The sequence below is a fragment of the Mesoplodon mirus genome (assembly GCF_964341445.2).
Source record: "Mesoplodon mirus genome assembly, chromosome: 2".
NCBI lineage: Eukaryota > Metazoa > Chordata > Mammalia > Artiodactyla > Ziphiidae > Mesoplodon > Mesoplodon mirus.
This window is the reverse complement of record NC_138977.1, coordinates 4,486,053-4,504,786: the sequence shown is the minus strand read 5'-3', so window position 1 is coordinate 4,504,786 and position 18,734 is coordinate 4,486,053. Positions and strand designations below refer to the sequence as shown.

At 35.9% G+C, this 18,734-nt stretch overlaps 1 protein-coding gene across 3 annotated transcripts in view; it reads right to left on the bottom strand.

Moving 5' to 3' along the window:
- LRBA (LPS responsive beige-like anchor protein) overlaps positions 1–18,734 on the bottom strand; it is an 826,328-nt gene that overhangs the window by 592,089 nt on the left and 215,505 nt on the right. For all 3 annotated transcript variants that reach the window (XM_082611157.1, XM_082611155.1, XM_082611156.1), the window contains exons 23-26: positions 3,538–4,599; positions 1,965–2,140; positions 964–1,117; positions 376–556 (exon numbers count right to left, since the gene is read on the bottom strand). In XM_082611157.1, coding sequence (XP_082467283.1) covers positions 376–556; positions 964–1,117; positions 1,965–2,140; positions 3,538–4,599 — 1,573 coding nt within the window. The remainder of the gene's footprint in view (positions 1–375; positions 557–963; positions 1,118–1,964; positions 2,141–3,537; positions 4,600–18,734) is intronic.

Sequence of the window (18,734 nt, the reverse complement as noted above, 5' to 3'; positions counted from 1 at the left end):
ACGGGAGAGGCCACAGCAGTGAGAGGCCCGCGTACAGCAAAAAAAAAAAAAAAAAAAAAAAAAAATTTGAGAAGCACTACTTTAAAGCAAAAAGAGATTGGGGGGTTGGCAGTGGGCGGAGAAGAAGTAATGCTGACCAGAATCAATGCAGAATTTCCAAACACGTCCTCCTCCTCTACCTATCACCTTCACAAGTACTACTATAGCCAGTACATACACAGTCCCTCACTCTTTGGAGGTTAAAAAGTAGCATAAGACAAATTGCTTAGCACGCTTTTTCCCACCAACAGGAAAAAGAAAATGTTCAATTTAATATGTCTGGGTCACTGAAAAATTTTTAAGTAAATTCCTAAGTAATGGGTTTTAACAGCTCACCCAGTCGGAGACACTGCCGCAGAATTCCTCCGGATGACATATTTTTTTCAGCTTCAATTTCAGTAAAGCCAAGAGAACTTGCAAATATAAGAACATCCACAAGGCTGATTAGTCTCTGCAAAAATGTCACAGAGGCTTCTATTGAAAGGCCTTGAGTAGGTTCAATATTCTCCAGCTCATGCTGTAAGGAATAAAGTTTGACATTTACATTTATATTCTGATAAAAATCCAATTTTATGAGATACATTCCACAGATTTCTAAATTTTACAAAAAGCCAGGCTTTCACAAATCTACTTCAACAGAGGGATTTCCTTATCATTTCATCTAAAAAAAAAGCATACATACAGCTGAAACACTGTCAGCCATATTCTTCACCAACTCATTCATCCCTAATAATTAAACATTCTATTCAGTCCCTTCATTCCTGGAACAGATTCTAAGGTCCTTTCAAGTAATTATAAAAGGATTCTGTTGCTTTTGAACTACAGAACCTATGATGCATAGTAACAACCACATTCAAGTTTTAATCAATAAGAATGCATAAGTCATGTTTTCACACCAACTTTATATAGTAGTTAAGTCCTTACTGTAGCCGATGTAGCAGCTGAAAGCAATGGCAGTATACCCCCACAAGCCATGACCATATTGTCCATCACTTGAGAGATGAGATGAATTGTGTTGTGTACAAAGATGACATTATCACTGCTATTCACGAAGTCCATTACTGTCTTTGTTGAATGGCTGTCCAAAGATAAATGATGTTTACTGATAAAGCTAAAAAAAGGAAATCACAGTTTGCCTACTTGAGGGGAGGGAGGACAAGAAGGTGCTTTTGCTTCATCTGGAAAGCTGAGGAAAGATAATGATGCAGCAGGCATTTTGGAGGGTGTATACTTCCTTAGAAGATGTAGACCATTCCATATCAGCAGTTACTATACATGCCCTTTTTCAGTGCTGAAATATAAACACTATTCATCTTACACTTAATATAAAAGTTGAACTAAATTATACTTAACTAGGAACAAAATTAAGAAGTGGCAAAAACTAAGAGGTAAATGGTGCTAAATGTGCTATTAAAAATGAATTTTCTAATAACGTTTTCTTAGACAATGCCATGAAATGTTTTTAAACAGAATAAGAGTAGTATACAAATAACAATAAACACATTAGGCACTTTTAAAATCATAAATCATACAATGGAGGATAAGCTGAAATACACAGACTCTTTATACTAAAAATACATTGAAAAATTAGATGTTTTACGTAAAGCCCAATTTTCTTTTTTTTACTACTTCTAGAAATAAACCCACTCGGTAGACCTACATTCAGGCAAATTATATGCTATATTATATGCGGTAAAGTATGCAGCAAATTTTTTAAAAGAAAAGTTTTCAAGTTTTTTACTCTAAATATGGTACCTCATTTATATGAGAATAAACATTAATTCAATAAAACCCTACCACAGAAATAATTTATATCCTACTTTTTAAGCAAATGACTTAAATTGAAAAATGTCAACTATATAAATTTCTTTGCAAACAAACACTAAAATTTATATACATCTTCTATAATAAACATATGGACAAACCTTCTCCACATCTGTATGTCTGTTTCTATTGAAAATAATAGATCAGTGAGCAAACGCTGATGCACTTGAGACCATCTGAACTCTGGAATACGGAACATAGACCTGGAATCCCTCCTTTGTCCATTAACTGCATCTGGTGCTGTTCCTTGCCCTGGCTGCTCCTGTTGCCTTGACATCTAATAGAGAAAGTTAAAAAGAATAAAATAAGTTCAACTTCAAAGGTAGACATTTAGAACTTAATAACTTCTATGTAATTCATCTAACAAATACTCACATTTTAAGGTATTAAGGGACTAAATCAGAGAACAATTACCAATGAGTAATAACATTAATACATTTAAAGCAAAGATATAAAAAATGCGAAATCAGCACAATGCAGCAGTAACTGGTCAGGAACCATGTTAGAATCATCACCAGCTCATGCAACATTTTATAAAGGAATCAAGAAGCTTTTGGTTTCGAATACTGACATAAAAGAAAAGCCATAGCTGGATTATAAATTGGCTAGAATTAAGAAAAAACAGAAATAAAGACAACAGAATGAAGATCAAACCAACAAAAAAAGGAGGAGGAGGGCTTCCCTGGTGGCGTGGTGGTTGAGAGTCCGCCTGCCGATGCAAGGGACACGGGTTCGTGCCCCGGTCCGGGAAGATCCCACATGCCGCGGAGCGGCTGGGCCCGTGAGCCATGGCCGCTGAGCCTGCACGTCCAGAGCCTGTGCTCCGCAACGGGAGAGGCCACAACAGTGAAAGGCCCGCGTACCGCAAAAAAAAAAAAAAAAAAAAAGAGGAGGAGGAGGAGCAGTAAGAGTTGATTAAAGTGGGAAATGACAACATGCACCCACAGTGGTGTCACGAATCTCTCTGAAACACTGGTAAGGAAGAAACCTGTGTCTCTGGATCGCACAAAGGCTCCTGTCTCTTACAAAAGCAAACAGACCGGGCTTCCCTGGTGGCGCAGTGGTTGAGAATCCACCTGCCGATGCAGAGGACATGGGTTCGTGCCCCGGTCTGGGAAGATCCCACATGCCGCGGAGCGGCTAGGCCTGTGAGCCATGGCCGCTGAGCCTGAGCGTCCGGAGCCTGTGCTCCGCAACGGGAGAGGCCACAACAGTGAGAGGCCCGCGTACCCCCCCAAAAAAAAAAAAAAAAAGTAAACAGACCTCATGGAACAATTTTAAACCACATACTTTGTACATAAAATTATACACTGGCAGGTGGTTTTGCAGGAAGGTAGTCCTAGATTCTGCTTAAAAACTAATGTCCTAACTATGACTGGGTCATCAAATAAAGGGTAAAAGTATTTCCAATGTTTGCTTTATAAGCTAAAAATACACTAACACTGAAACTTGAAAGTAGTAACTTTTGATGATACTGTGGTGAAAATAATAAAAGCTGCCATTTAACAAACTCATACTGAAAGCCAAACCCTGTGCTAAAGATAATAATCTTCACATTCACTGCATTTATGTAACTGCAAATAGGTTATGAACCAATTCCAAAATAAAATCTACGTCTATACACGTGTTGTATTTCAACTCAATGCAAACACACTTCAAGAAGATAATAATCACCTCAAGCACAGGCTGATGACACTGAGATGCTTCCATGTTTGTAGTGGCCTTCAATTCCAACCTCTCAGTATCTGTAGCAACACTGGAAACATCCAACTTAGCAATCCTCTGCTCAGAAGTAGCAGGAGACTCGAAGATACTACTATTAGAATCACTATGGAGTTTGGTTTCTCGGGCGAGCTTAGTCTTCTCCCCTGCCTCCAGCATCTGACCAACATCTGATTGAACGGTTGCTTGGGAAGTAGTAGTTCCTGGTGAGGTCGCTGAAGACCCTGATGTTGTCATAGTCAAGACTGCAGAATCTTTAGGATCTCGAGTTTCAGTGTCAGTTTGTTTCTTACTTACAGGTTCTTCCTCTTGAAATCTTAACTTGTGGTCATTACTAAACATGTCCATTCTTTCACTGGCTTCAGAAGCAGCTGGAGACAAACTGTTACCTTGGAGCTCTGTAGGTAGACTGGCTTCCTCAGTAGGAATACTTTCTACCTTCAGTTCTACATAATCATCATCTTCTTCTTCCTCTACTACAGACTTATCCAATAATTCTGGCACCTCTGAAGCATCCTCTTCTGAAGGAGAACTTATGGAAGCAGTTACTTCATGGACAGTCATTATATCTTTGCCAGTTGTTTTAAAAGAATCAGAGGAAACAGTCACAGCTTCTATTATGTCAGAAGATCCTTCTAAACTCTCTGCATTAATTGTTTCATTTATCAGTGTTTCTTCTAAAGGGACTTCATCCAGTAACTCCTGATTTTCTTGCACAGTTGTCCTTTCTTCATTAGATGTATTGTGAGTTTGCAGTTCAACATTGGATGCAGATTCTACTGAACTTGTCTTCCCAATGCTTGACTTTTCATCACTAGTTCTGGTGATATGAGAAGGAGGAGGAGAATCCTTTGTATCCGATTGCTGGGATCCTACTGACACATTAACATCCCTGCTAATGCCAGAGACTGCTTGAACTGGACTTGAAGAACACTGCCCCATGTCTTCATCAACTTTTCCCTGGTGTTCCCTAAATATATTGGCAAGGTTTTCTTTATGTATTTCAAAAGTGACCTATGTGAAAAACATACAAGCAGTCAAAAAATGCAAAAAAAAGAAAGAACACAGCATACAGAACATAAAAATATTTAATTTTTCAAATATATGGTTTATATAATGCAGTAAAACTGTCCTATAATATCTTTATTTATAGATTGATAAATTTTCCTATAATATCTTTACAGGAAAGTTTTCCTATAATATCTTTATTTACAGTTTTCCTATAATGTCTTTATTTATAGAATGATAAATAAAAGGTAAGTCAATCACAAAAATCTAAACAGTCAAAAACTTATAGCTAATCTTAATGCTAACAGGTAGCATGGCATCAAACAATGACAAGAATATAGTTATTTAGCCTATTCTTAAAGACATATAATATAGGAAAAGAGTACATTATTCTACTGACTTCTATAACTTGTACCAGGATCTAAGTATGTACCATTGGGAAGTGCTTTGTGCACTACGTAATATATTGTTTCAAATGCAATGAAAACCCATTTCCCCATGATTTATCCTCAGCAGAGATCAAAAATATCAATTATGTTCACTTCATATATGATGCAAATCACACACTTAGATATTATATATATATTATAGCAGCTCTCTATATATTTATTAAGTTACTAAAGTTTTCTCTTACTAAGCTAAAGAATATAAATTCTTTTAGCAATGAAATAAAAAGATCCAACCCTTCCCCTAAGGTCAACCATAACTTTCAAAGTTGAACTGATCACAAATGGTCTGAAAGTTCCAGTTCATCCATCCGCACAACCATTCATTCCACTTGTATGCTGTATGTAAGAGATTACTATGTATTCAGCACTGTGAACATCCTCATATCATGCTTATTAGACTTTTACCCAAATAAATGGAAAACTTTTACGGTTAAAGTATAAAAGACAGTGCTGTGATTTTCAATGTCAAAAGGTTTATGAATTTCTTATCTCATCAGGCATTATATTATAGACACCAATATGTGACTGCTGCTAGTGAATTTCAATGGGAACACCTCTCAAAACAATAAGCAGAAGGTATAAGCATAATTACAGTTTATCAATGCTAGAATTGTTTGTTTATGTAACCTATATTATTATAACATACATAGTAAATTGAACCTTTTAGTCAACAAAACTTTATTGAGCCCTAGTACAGGAGGATGGTAGTAGATGCTAACAAAAGAAGAAAAGATGATTTTTCACGCCCAAAGATTCACAGGCCTTTTTGAATCACAGACATGTATCCACGTGGATACAAGGCAAACAAAATTATAAATAATGCACAATGTACACAGTTCCTTCCATAGCTGTTAACTAGCCTTTGCTCATTACATATACAGTACATTCTTGCCATAATGTGGTATAGCTAAAAATAAAAATGTTTAGGAAATAAACACGTTCCTAATTTTAAATATGTGGGGAACTTTCCTGAATATTTCAAAATGAAATGCATGTATTCAACACTGAAGAGTAAAATGGCACAATAACATTAACAAAATATCAATTTCTTTTATACCCAGAAGGCTGATATCTTCTTTGAACTATGTTCTTTATTTTAATTGACCAATTCCTCATTTATTCATTCAAGAAAACTTTACTGAACATCTACAGTATGCCAGACACTGTGTGATGCAAAACAAAATGTTCCTACCTTCATGGTGCTTATATTCTAATGGAGTAGATGAAAAATAAACATGTAGATATATAAGATAATGTCAAGTAATAGTAAGAGATTTGAAGAAAAAAAGGAGATAGAGAATAACTGAAGATGATAGTCTAGATGGGAGGGTATGCTTTACTAGGGTAACTGGGAAAGGTCTCTGGAGATGTTATGCTTGAACAGAGACAAGAATAAAGTGAGAGAGCAAGTTACATGAATATCATGTAACGAAAAGACTTTCAGGCCGAAGGAAGAACAAATGCAAAGGCCCTGGAGCCAAAATAAGCTCAGTACGTTTGAGAAACAATAAGAACCCAGCACACAGAGAACTGCAGGTGATTAAGTCAAAGATGCAGCCATTGGCTAGATCATGATTATAGAGCAGTATAGACCATGTTAAAGACTGAATTTTATTCTGATACACATATAATGTATAATACAACAGTCTTACAGAATGAGTTTAGTTTAGAATAATCATTGGGTTTGATTTTATTCAAATTAAGGATTTTCTTAATTTTTATTATAAAATGTATCAATAAACATGAATATATACAATCTACAGGTACAGGTTAAAGAGTAATTTTTTAATCCCATGTACCTATACCCACATCAAGAAACAGAACACTATTACTACCTCACAATTCCCCTATGTGCCCATCCCCAACTGTGCTCCCAATCTCCCCACCCCTATCAAGAGGAAATCAGTATCCTGGCATTTCTATTAACTGTTTCCTACTTGTTTTTTAATAGTTTTACTACCTAAAAACTAAGAAACTAAGTATACCATAAACCTAGCTAGTTTTGTAAAAGAAAGGCCAATATTGCCACAACAAAGAAAGGCTCCAAGGAGAAGACAAGCTACACAGAATCTGTGTGTTGGAGCCGGCTCCAGCTTCTCTAAGAGGATATATAAGGCTATTTCTGGGAAGTCTATAGGCAAGGTCATTAGGAAACACTGGGAAATATACAGGATAAGAGAATCTATGAGGCCTAGTGGGGGCCAGGTAGTGGGTATTCGGCATAAGTAAGGTCCAAGAAGAAAACTATTTTATATTGTATTTTCCAATTCTAAGCTCACTATTCTACTCTCAGAAGCAGAACAAAGCAGACCACATTTTTGAGGGGTGAAGTGAGAATCTTCAGGTGATCCAGGCAGCAGGACTAGAGAGAACAGGAACTAATCACCACATGGTGAAGACAAGTAGTCATGAGAACATGAGCCCATCTCACGTGGGTAATTTGTCCTCAGGCTTGAAAGAGATGTTACAAAGGCATCTGGCATTTCAATAATAATAGCTCCCCCTGTATCTGCATCTTAAGTCAAACTATTCCAGTTTAGACGGACTGTCATATGTCTGCTACATAGCTGCCATTCTGGGACCTCCCTCCACTACAGTCTTGGAGATCCCCTTCATCCTCCTCCTGTTTCCTATATCCCACATCTTCCTCTTTGCTTTATTCTCTCCTTTTGGTGCAGTATATCCTCCAGTGTCTGCTTGAAATTTTTGAGACCTAAAAGTAAATTTATTCTACCTTCATACTTAAAAGTCAGATAAAATTGTAGGTCGGAAAACATTTACCTTCAGAATATGAAAGGTTATTTCTTCACTGCCTTCTTATTTCTGTGCTTAACTGTTGGGAAGTCTGAGATCTTTCTGATTCCTGATCCTTCATACGACTTATTTTGTTCTTTTTCGTGAAATTTTATGAAGTCTTCTCTTGTTCCTAGTGCTTTGAAATTCCACAATGATTCTTGCCACCGGTCTATTCTGATCCACTGTGGTAAATATACACACTGGGCCCTTCCAGTCTAGTAACAAATATCCGTTGGTTCTGGGAAATTTTCTTGAATACTTTATACCTTCTTCCCCTCTTTTTCCCCTGTTCTCCCTTTCCGGGATTTCTATTTTTTGAGATTGCACTGATTGGTCCTCTAATTTTCTTACCATTTCTCTATTCTTCATCCCTTTGTCTTTTGGTTCTACTATCTGGGAGAGCTCCTCATCTAACTCTTAAACACGTTTTTCATTTCTCTTTATGTGATTCTACACTAGTCACTTGACTTCTCTGCTGCTCATATTTTTCCTCTCTAAAATGGGTAGTACAAGGGTAAATACAAACCTAGAAAATTTCATATTTTAAATTTTCCCTGGTGCAAAAAAGGGAAAGAAAACTCCCTCTCTCCTCTTTAGCATTTCCTTTAGAAAACCTGAAGTTGGAAATACTTTCTCTGGTAACTGGAGATGTATGTAAATCTTTTTAAAGCCTCTTTCTAGTTGAGCATCCCTAGGATATCTTTCCTGGGGGCGCTGGAGACATTTCTTTCAAACACGAACATCAAGAATGATGGTGCCCTGTCTCCTGTCTCAGTAAGAGTTTAAGCCTATGTGCTTGGCTCCAAGATGTAACCTCTGAACATTCGAAAAACTACTCAGAATAAGTCTGGATGATCACAGACATGTGGAAATAAGACTGAATCAATTACATTTAAATAATGAAAGATGAGGACTTCCCTGGTGGCGCAGTGGTTAAGAATCTGCCTGCCAAAGCAGGGGACATGAGTTCGAGCCCTGGTCCGGGTAAATCCCACATGCCGCAGAGCAACTAAGTCCGTGAGCCAGAACTACTGAGCCCACGTGCCACAGCTACTGAAGCCCACAGGCCCTAGAGCCTAGGCTCCACAACAAGAGAAGCCACCACAATGAGAAGCCCAAGCAGCACAACGAAGAGTAGCCCCTGCTCGCTGCAACTAGAGAAAGCCCATGCGCAGCAACGAAGACCCAACACAGCCAAAAATAAAATAAATAAGTAAATTTATAAATAATAACAATAATAATAATGAAAGATGAAACAGGGGCATTAAGTGAAAAGAATCACAAATGTTTTAACAATATAAGTGTATTCTGAGCCAACATCACAAAGTACCAAGCGACAGAATCAGACAGAACCATTGCACATGTCTGGAAAAACACATAAGTAAAAATCAACAAAGTTTGAAGCGGCAGAATGCAAATTAAAAAATAAAACTTTCAGTGATTGAAATTAAAAATAAATCCAAATAAACTGAGACATTGGATAATCAGTAGAGTAAGGATAAGTTTTCATCCTAGGACAAGACCAAGGGATACTCCTAATGTGAGGGGGGACTGCCACCCCCCTAGCTCAACTAATGTAACTATCACAAAGGAAAGTTATCAGCAAAAACACTGCAAGCCATTTCAAAACCAAGTATGCTCCTATACTAAAGAGCACTGTTTTAAAGAATGAATAAAACAGACTTGAAACTGAAGAGTTAGAACCGACATTACTGCCACTATAAAACTCATCCAGGATGTTAAAACAGTACAGTAATATTTCAAAATCCTATGACTATACCTGCCCAATGTATTTTTATGGTGAATGTCAATCATCATCCTAAAATGCTGTACAACAGGGATTTAATGGACATTTCCAAAACTTACGTCTAAATACAACTACATATATTTTTTTATTATTAGGTAATAGGATACAAACATAACAGAAAAAAATGTGTAAAATGATAAGAATCCTAAAAAAAAATTCATTCACACTTTTATGGAAACAGAAGTTTTATAATACCTTACTGTAGCAATAGCATATAGTCAATTATATAGAACTGATATTTCCTGCTGGTTTATAAACAATCTGCGGAATTCCTCTTGGATTTTGATGTCCCCTTCAGGGCCAACAGAAGATACATATTTTTGCTATCACAAACTCTCTCTTAAAGATTTGTTTCCATGATGCTCTTACTAGTATTCACTTAAGTTACAACTTCCATGACTGTCACCATAGTTAGTCTTTCAACCATTTGATAAGACACCATTCATTCTAAAGGTGAAATATAAGTCTATGTAATATATTTCTTTCTCAATTCTAACTACATTCATAACCAGCAGACAAACTTTCAACTGGCCATTGGAAAAGATAGGTTAAAAGATAGTATTTAACATTAATTTTTCAAGCACAAGAAGATGGTTTCTATAATACATATTTCAATTCAAAGCAATGTACAGTTTCATAAAGTACATTCTTAATGTGCCACAAGGAATATATTTCCTTTTGTGATAAACAGATTTGCAGTCAAATCTGTACCAAAATAGTGCTTTGTCTTTCCTAAGCAAACCAACTCTTTCCTTTGTAAATATGAGTATTAGAAATGCTTTCACATTTTTGAAGTTGATTTTTAAATCTCCTTTTAATTTACTCCAATAGTCAAAAAGCTAAATGGCAACTGAGTAATTATCACTGTTGTTATTTTTTTTGATGCCGTTCTCCTAAAGGAATTTGTGACTGATAATTCCTAATTACCAGATACTGTTCTAAATTATTCAGCTAAAAGACTAGTTATTAATGTTCACAATCATTAGATAGCTAATCTATAGCTGTTTGTAATGTTTGGAAAGTACTTCTATAAACTACTAAAGATACTCATGAGCTAATAACTATAACATTTCTTCAGCCATTACTTTCAACTTAATTGACATTCAAATTTACTGATTAGGAGATAAAAGATGAATGCAATAATCAAGAGATTAACATTATTAATCCATGTATTACAAAATTTAACCTGTAAAATTTAGACTGTTTTAAATGTTAGCAATGTTTAGGAACTGGCTTTCTTTTTAGAAGCAAATATATCTCTTTCATTGCATGTTATTTTCCTTTGGAAATACCAGCTGTATATGATATGCTAACTTCTAATTCTTAGGTTACCAAGTTTTCCACAGTTGATAAATAAGATATATTTTTCTTTGAAAATAGCTGAGGGACTTCCCTGGTGGTGCAGTGGATGGGACTCCGCGCTCCCAATGCAGGGGGCCCGGGGTTCAATCCCTGGTCAGAGAACTAGATCCCGCATGCATGCTGCAACTAAGAGTTCGCATGGCACAACTAAGGAGCCTACCTGCCACAACTAAGACCCGGTGCAGCCAAATAAATAAATATTTAAAAAATTAATAAAAATAAAAATAGCTGAATCTTCCCATGTGGAATATCAATCAGCATAGCTCAAAATAATCATCACCACACAACAGGAGATCTTTTACAGAGACTCTGTTGCAACAGCTTACAACAATAATGGTATAAAAGATGTAACAGTTAAAATCAAATTATAAATATTTATAAGCTTATACATATTTACTGATCTATTTTATGCGAAGTACCCTGGTTACAAATCTAAATGTTCTGGTCAAACCTAAGCACTTAAATGTTACCCTAATACAGGGCCTCCCTGGTGGCGCAGTGGTTGAGAGTCCGCCTGCCGATGCAGGGGATACGGGTTCGTGCCCTGGTCTGGGAGGATCCCATATGCCGCAGAGCGGCTGGGCCCGTGAGCCATGGCCGCTGGGCCTGCGCATCCGGAGCCTGTGCTCCGCAACGGGAGAGGCCACAACAGTGAGAGGCCCGCATACCGCAAAAAAAAAAAAAAAAAAAAATGTTACCCTAATACAACCTGACTGGAGGGATATCAAGCATATAGCCTAGGTTATCCTAAGAAAACTGCCTAAAACAATTAGTTATGAAAACAACATTACACATTCGATAACAAAGGACAAAGAGAAACAATCCCGTGAGGAAAACAAGTCACATATGTAATAAGTGCTATACACTCATCATGTAATAAGCTCAAAAACATTTTTTGAATAGGTAGTATACTTTGCATTCAGAACACACTACCCCTGAATATGGCACATTGGCACACTATTTTAAGATGAAGGAATTTGAGAAACAGTAGGTATAGAAAAGACTCTGACCTTTTCATCCTCCCCGAAGCAAATCATAGAAACACCAGGTTCTAGAAGCACTCTCTCGTCTCCCCCTTCTCCCTGAAGCTTCTTATGTGAGAGGTGCCTATAGCCCAGAGGAAAAGGGCACCCTTATCTCAAAGACAGAAGTACACCAGGAGGAATCCGAATAAATAGGCCTTGATGATTTTCCCCCAGTTTACTACTCTTAGTTCACACACTTTGTCCTTCCACGCTTTTCCACGACTTTCCACCCTTCATCAAACCTAGTATAAGAACGCTCAGGCTTAACCGTTTCTTTGGGTCTTCACTTCCTTATGAAGACTCCCATTTCATGTAAAACATATTAATTAAATTCACATGCTTTTCTCCTAATACTCTCTTTGTTAGTTTAATTTTTATGTCCTGCCAGGGACCTTAAGACAGTCAAGGAAAAGTTTTTCTCCGCTACAATTCACATGATTTTTTTTCCATTTACTTATTTATTTATTTTTGGCTGCGTTGGGTCTTCGTTGCTGTGCGTGGGCTTTCTCTAGTTGCAGAGAGCGGGGACTACTCTTCGTCAATGCAGTGTGCGGACTTCTCCTTGTGGTGGCGTCTCCTGTTGCAGACCACAGGCTCTAGGCACACAGGCCCACCAGTTGTGGCACGTAGGCTCAGTAGTTGTGGCTCACAGGCTCTAGAGCTACAGGCTCAGTAGTTGTGGCGCACAGGCTTAGTTGCTCCGCGGCAGGTGGGATCTTCCCAGACCAGGGCTCGAACCCATGTCTCCTGCATTGGCAGGTGGATTCTTAACCACTGCGCCACCAGGAAAGTCCTACAATTTACATGATTTAAATATAAAATAGTATATAGTGTAAAAGTCTCCCTCCCACCACTGGCCCTCACCTGTACAATTTCCCAACAATCAGGTAATCAGTCATTAATTTCTTATGTATCATTCCAGAGTATTTTTGTGCATATACATACAAATACAAATTCTCACTTTCCCACTTGTTTAACTCACTAATATCCACTATACACACTGTTCCACACTTTCTTTTGTCACTTGATATATCTTGGTGAACTATCTCAGGATAGTTTCAATCGACAGTCCCTTACGAAGTGTCTTTTATAAATCTAAAGTACTTTTTTCTTAGTTTTCTATGGGTTGTTTGATCATGTCTTTCATTCATTTTTCTATTAGTTTGTCTTTTCGTATCTATTTCTAGGAGCACTTTGTATATTAGGAATGTTACCTTTGCTGTGGTCCTAAACAGTTTTCCCAAATTTGTCATTTGCCTTTTGACTTTTGCTTATGGTATTGTTTGGTTTTGGTCACAACGGATTTTGTATGTTTTAATGTAGTAAAAAAATTAGGTTTTTTTTTTCTCTTTAATGGTTCTAGATTCTAAATTATACTTGGAAAATTCTTACACACTCCCAGGTTACAGAAGAATGATCTGTGTTTTCTTCAAGTACTTTTGTTTCTCCCTCCACCCCCATCACAGCCCATGTAATCGATCCATATGTTAAATTTCTTCGTACTCCAACTTTTTCCCCCTAGATGAATCCTCTATTATCCCAACAATATTTATGGACTACTGCAACTCGTCCCTTTATAATATACTAAAGTCTTATAGGGAACTTTGTATATTTCTGGACTTTCTCTTCTACTCCCCTGGTCAGCCTCTCTCTTCATGTGTCAATACTACAGTTTTTAAATTACTGACATTTGGTAATGTATTTTAGTATTCAGTAGAGGTAGTCCCCCTCACTGTTCTTTACAGAGTCTTCCTGGATATGTTTACTTGTGTATTTTGTCTTACATTTCCTTAATAATTAGCTTACTCTGTTTTTTCTCCACCAAAAGAAAAATGATTAAGTAGTATTTTCTTGGGATTTCATTAACTTTATAAAATAACCTAAAGACATGTTAAGTTATTATAACTTTATGATGTTGAGTCTTCCTATTCTAGGAAATACGTTTTTCCATTTGTTCATGCCTTTTGTGTGCCCTCTGGGAATGTTTTAAAGACTTTTTCAAGTAATTCAAAGTGTAATTTAGAGATATATACAAGATACTACTGGCAGTATACAGAAATTACTTAATTGTACCTAGAAATAAATGGAAGTACCAAGAAGATGTTGACATTTAAGTTTGGTCTTCATTAATGTTTACTCATACGGAGGAAAGAAAAGGATTAAGAGCAAGGGGACATGCCATGCAGAAGGAATTTAAGAAGGTATGTGTAAGAATGGATGGTGAAAGAACATGGTTCATTTAAGACACTGAAGTTATTTGGTAAAGCAGTAACATTAAAGCATTTCTAGGAGTGATGAGCAATAAAAATAGTGTAAGCAGTGTCAATGGCAAGGAGGTAATAGACTACTAAAGGCTTCGTGAACCATGAGAAGGAATCAAAATTTTATCACACAGGTAAGGGCAAGCTTTATTTATTCACTGCTTAAAAGGCAACGCAGCCAAATAAATAAATAAATAAAAATTCTTTTTAGAAGGCAACTCTGTGATTTAACACAGACAAATTAAAAAGTTATTTTCTAATGAATTTGACTTGTAAATCCTACTATTCCACTTATATGTAGCTTAAAATAAACCCACTACAAAAAAAAAATAATGAAAAACCGAAAAATGGGACATACCTATATACAAACTGCCAAGGAAGGGAAAAAAACAAATTTAAAAGTAATACAATTGTATTTTTGTTTATATTGACAAACACTCTCTCCGGAACCAAATGTTAGTAAGGATGTTCAGAATCCTCGTCTCACCTGGGCCCTCTGTCCTGGTCAGACCTACAGCTCTGAGTTTCAGCAAGAATCCTAGGTCAGTTTAGAGAGAATCCCCCATCCTCAATATCTGTTCACACTGACATCTGATCAGTTCCTCATTCCCCACCATCTCCCAGGTGATATCTAATCAGCCTGGCCTGTCTTCAGCAAGAGTCCTGATAAAGTCCGGTTAACCAGAGTCTCCCCCACCCCACATGTTTCCTCTTATTAAATTTCCATCTACTGAAGCCCTTCCCCCCATTCCTACCTTGCTCCGTGGCTATAAAATCCCCATTTCTCCTTGTTGTATTCAGAATTAAGCCAATCTCTACACTCAGGTCTTTTTTTCCCTTATTACAAGAGTTCCTGAATAAAATCTAATTTTACTGCTTTAACTATTGTCTGACTCTGGTTCTCTTCAACTACATTTTAAATTAATTCCAAGTATTTTTTTAAAATTACCTCCACTAATTTTTCTGAACAGAGTTTTAGAGAAATCCAGAATATGAAAAGCAAATAAATTCACTCAATTATTTCTTCTTAGAATTTTAAGTGGTCTGATATTCAGATGTTACATCAAAGTTGCAACTTTTGGTCTGAAGCTCACCTCTTTTAGTAAGCAATGCTAGTAAATATAAAAACAAACTTTACTCTTTCATAAAATGATTTTTGAACGACACTTCCTTAGTAACACCAAGTGAGGATGCAATTTAAAGAAAGCCTTCCAACCAACTTAGTATTCTCTTAATCTCTATAAATCATACTAACACATGGAAACATTCTAGAATTAATTTAAAAGAAATTTACTTAAAGAAATATTCTTCCCTCCAACTTCTTTAAAGTATGAAAATTTCCATCTAATCAATAATGGTTCCCTATTCCACAACATGCCTAAAAATATACATGTAATAAATACTAAGTTAAGCTCATTCTGATGGGCAATACCAGATATGTTTTTAAATACTTGCACAACAGCTGAGATACACAGAATGCTTAGTGTATACTATTTTAAGCATCTGGCATATATTGAGACAATCTTCAGAGCAACCCTAAAAAGACAGGTAGCATAACCCTCATTTTATATGCATGAAGATAGGAAGCACAGCAACATAAAATAATATCACACAGCTACTAACTTACTAATCTTTTCTTTTTTACAAAGATTAATCTTGACCAATTTTATTTTCTTAAGAACAATCCAGACAGGTACTCTCGTGCAAAGCTAGAATATAAATTCATACGCAAGTTTTTAGACAGCAACTTAGCAATACCTACTAAAACTTTTAAAAACATGTGCAGACTCCTACTCGAACTTTAGGAATTTACCCTACAAAATAAGAGGCAGTTATATAGGAGCAGGCTCATCACTGCTCAAAAACAAGGGAAAATTAAACTATAGTGCATATGCAATACACTATAATACAACTCAATAGATTTTTTAAATATCACCTCCACCAGTTTTTCCAAATAAAATTTTGGAGAATGCCAGAATATGAAAAGTAAACTTGAATCATTTACTCAATCATTCCTTCCCAGAATTACACATGGTCTGATAGCATTCAGACGTTACACCAAAGCTGCAGCTTTTGCTCTTAACTTTACTTCTCCATAATATTATGCAATATACATATACCTAATAATATGCAGCCATTAAACTCATGTAAGAAGTGTATCATTAATTGAAAGAGTACTGTAAAATAACATAAGTATTATAGTTTTATAAGAAAATAATTATATGTATGTGTATATTTATATACAGAAGGCTGTAAAGTCTTGCACCAAAATATTAAGTCATGCACAGGTGACTGGATAAGAGGTGATTTCTGGATTTTGTGTGTATACATTTGTAGTAGGTTCCACATTTCCTACAATGAGCACATATTATTGTACAAATAAAAAAACAATAAATACTATTTGTTTAAAAAATTTGAAGTCAACGAATACTTTAGCAATTAAGTATAAAATACTGACAATCCATGAAATATGAAAATTTTATAACTCTTGAAATTTCTTACAAGAATACGTAGCTTTTAATTTTATTACATAGACACCATAAACTCACACATACAAACACATGCATGTTTATATTTGCCAGTTTATAGCTTGTGATTTTTAAAAATACTTTTAAGAAACCACTTAGAGAATTCTAACAAAACTGATTTCCACACGCTTTTTACCCAACCTAAACTGTACTTTCTTCTTATATAAAATGACTGACATTTATGTTTAAGCCATTTCATCAGACTGTTAACAGCAAATAAAATCTAAAGATAATTTAAATAATCCAAGATAACTAAATACTTTACCCCAAATTTATCATCTGGGGAAAAAAATCTAAGTCATATTATATCTTTAAGTCAAGTAAAAAAAATTTTTACTTGATGATTATTTTAAGTCATAGATCGATTCTACCTTGGCAATATAGGCCGCCTAGACAAAACACAGTTTTAGTTTTATCTGTTTAGAAAAAAATGTTTTTGGACAGTTCTTACAATTCAGAATATATTAAATGCCTTAATCTAACTTTCAATTAAAGAGTAGAAGCACTTTAGCGTTCCAAGTGAAAACAGTATTATTTAATTACTGAAGATAATGTTCAATTTGAAGCATTAAAAAAAGGTAAAAAAAAAGAGGAAAAATAAAAACCTAGAAAACACAAAGTACAGTTACACTAGAAGAGCCCATTACTGCTTATAAAACCTAGTTCAGCTGTTGGAGGAGAGGGATACAGTGACAAACAGCTTCTGTGCTACAAAGGTGGCAGGATATCTATCAAACTGGACAATAAAATTGCAATTGAGTTTCTTTGGCTTTTTATAGCAGCTACATGTATCCTGATGTAACTCTGCAAAAGCTATCCAATTCTGCAATGTTAGTTTTTTACACACCAGTTCTTTATGAAGAACCATGTTATAAATTTGTGATACTAAGATTTTAAATGACTGCAAAAAGGAAAAAATATACATTACTTCAGTATTATATGCATTGAAATATTTGTAAACCTTTAGAATTAATATCTTCAGAGAAAAAAATTTGGTTCCAATCATTTCAGCAGAACTTTTATCAGCATGCTACAAATTGTTCACCTACTTACTAAATCACTTCAGCTCCATCCTCAACTTTTTTTTTTTTTTTTGCGGTACACAGGCCTCTGACTGTTGTGGCCTCTCCCGTTGCGGAGCACAGGCTCCGGACGCACAGGCTCAGTGGCCATGGCTCACAGGCCTAGCCGCTCCGCGGCATGTGGGATCTTCCCAGACTGGGGCACGAACCCGTGTCCCCTGCATCAGCAGGCGGACTCTCAACCACTGTGTCACCAGGGAAGCCCCTAGCACTTATTCTTTAAAGTATACTTTAACAGCAAAAAGGGACAGGTGCAGTTTTACTCAGACAAAATACTCTACAATGAACTTAATCAATGTTTACTCCATTTTATAACTGTAATCCTAAAACTTGAGCCAAAGACTGGTTCTTGGCTCAAAGTAGGCAAAATAAGCCTCTCCATAAAGTAACTATTTTCCTTGCAAAGGTTTTAAGATCTGTTTAAAGCCCTAAGTCACTGGAGTAAAGAAAAATATGAACTAATTTTATATATATATAAATTCACACAGAAAACTTAAAGCCTGTTTTGGGTTTGTGTATAAATTTGAGTCTAAAAAATACTGATTTCAGACACTTCATAAGAAAAGTAGTTTATATTTCTTCCTTTAACGTTTTCTGTGCCTTAAAATATGCTCCCAGAAAGAAAAAATACATTTTCCTTTATGATGAAAAATGTATTAAGGGGTCATAACTGGGGTCCATATTTAATTTACATAGAATTCTTCTATCTTAATTATGCTTTCTAAAGAGTATATTATTATTAGCATCTTAGTTTGAAAGTGGGAAGGGGCTAATTTTATAAAAGTTAGTCAAAATAATTCCCTGTACAATCTGAGGAGCCCTCAAAATTTA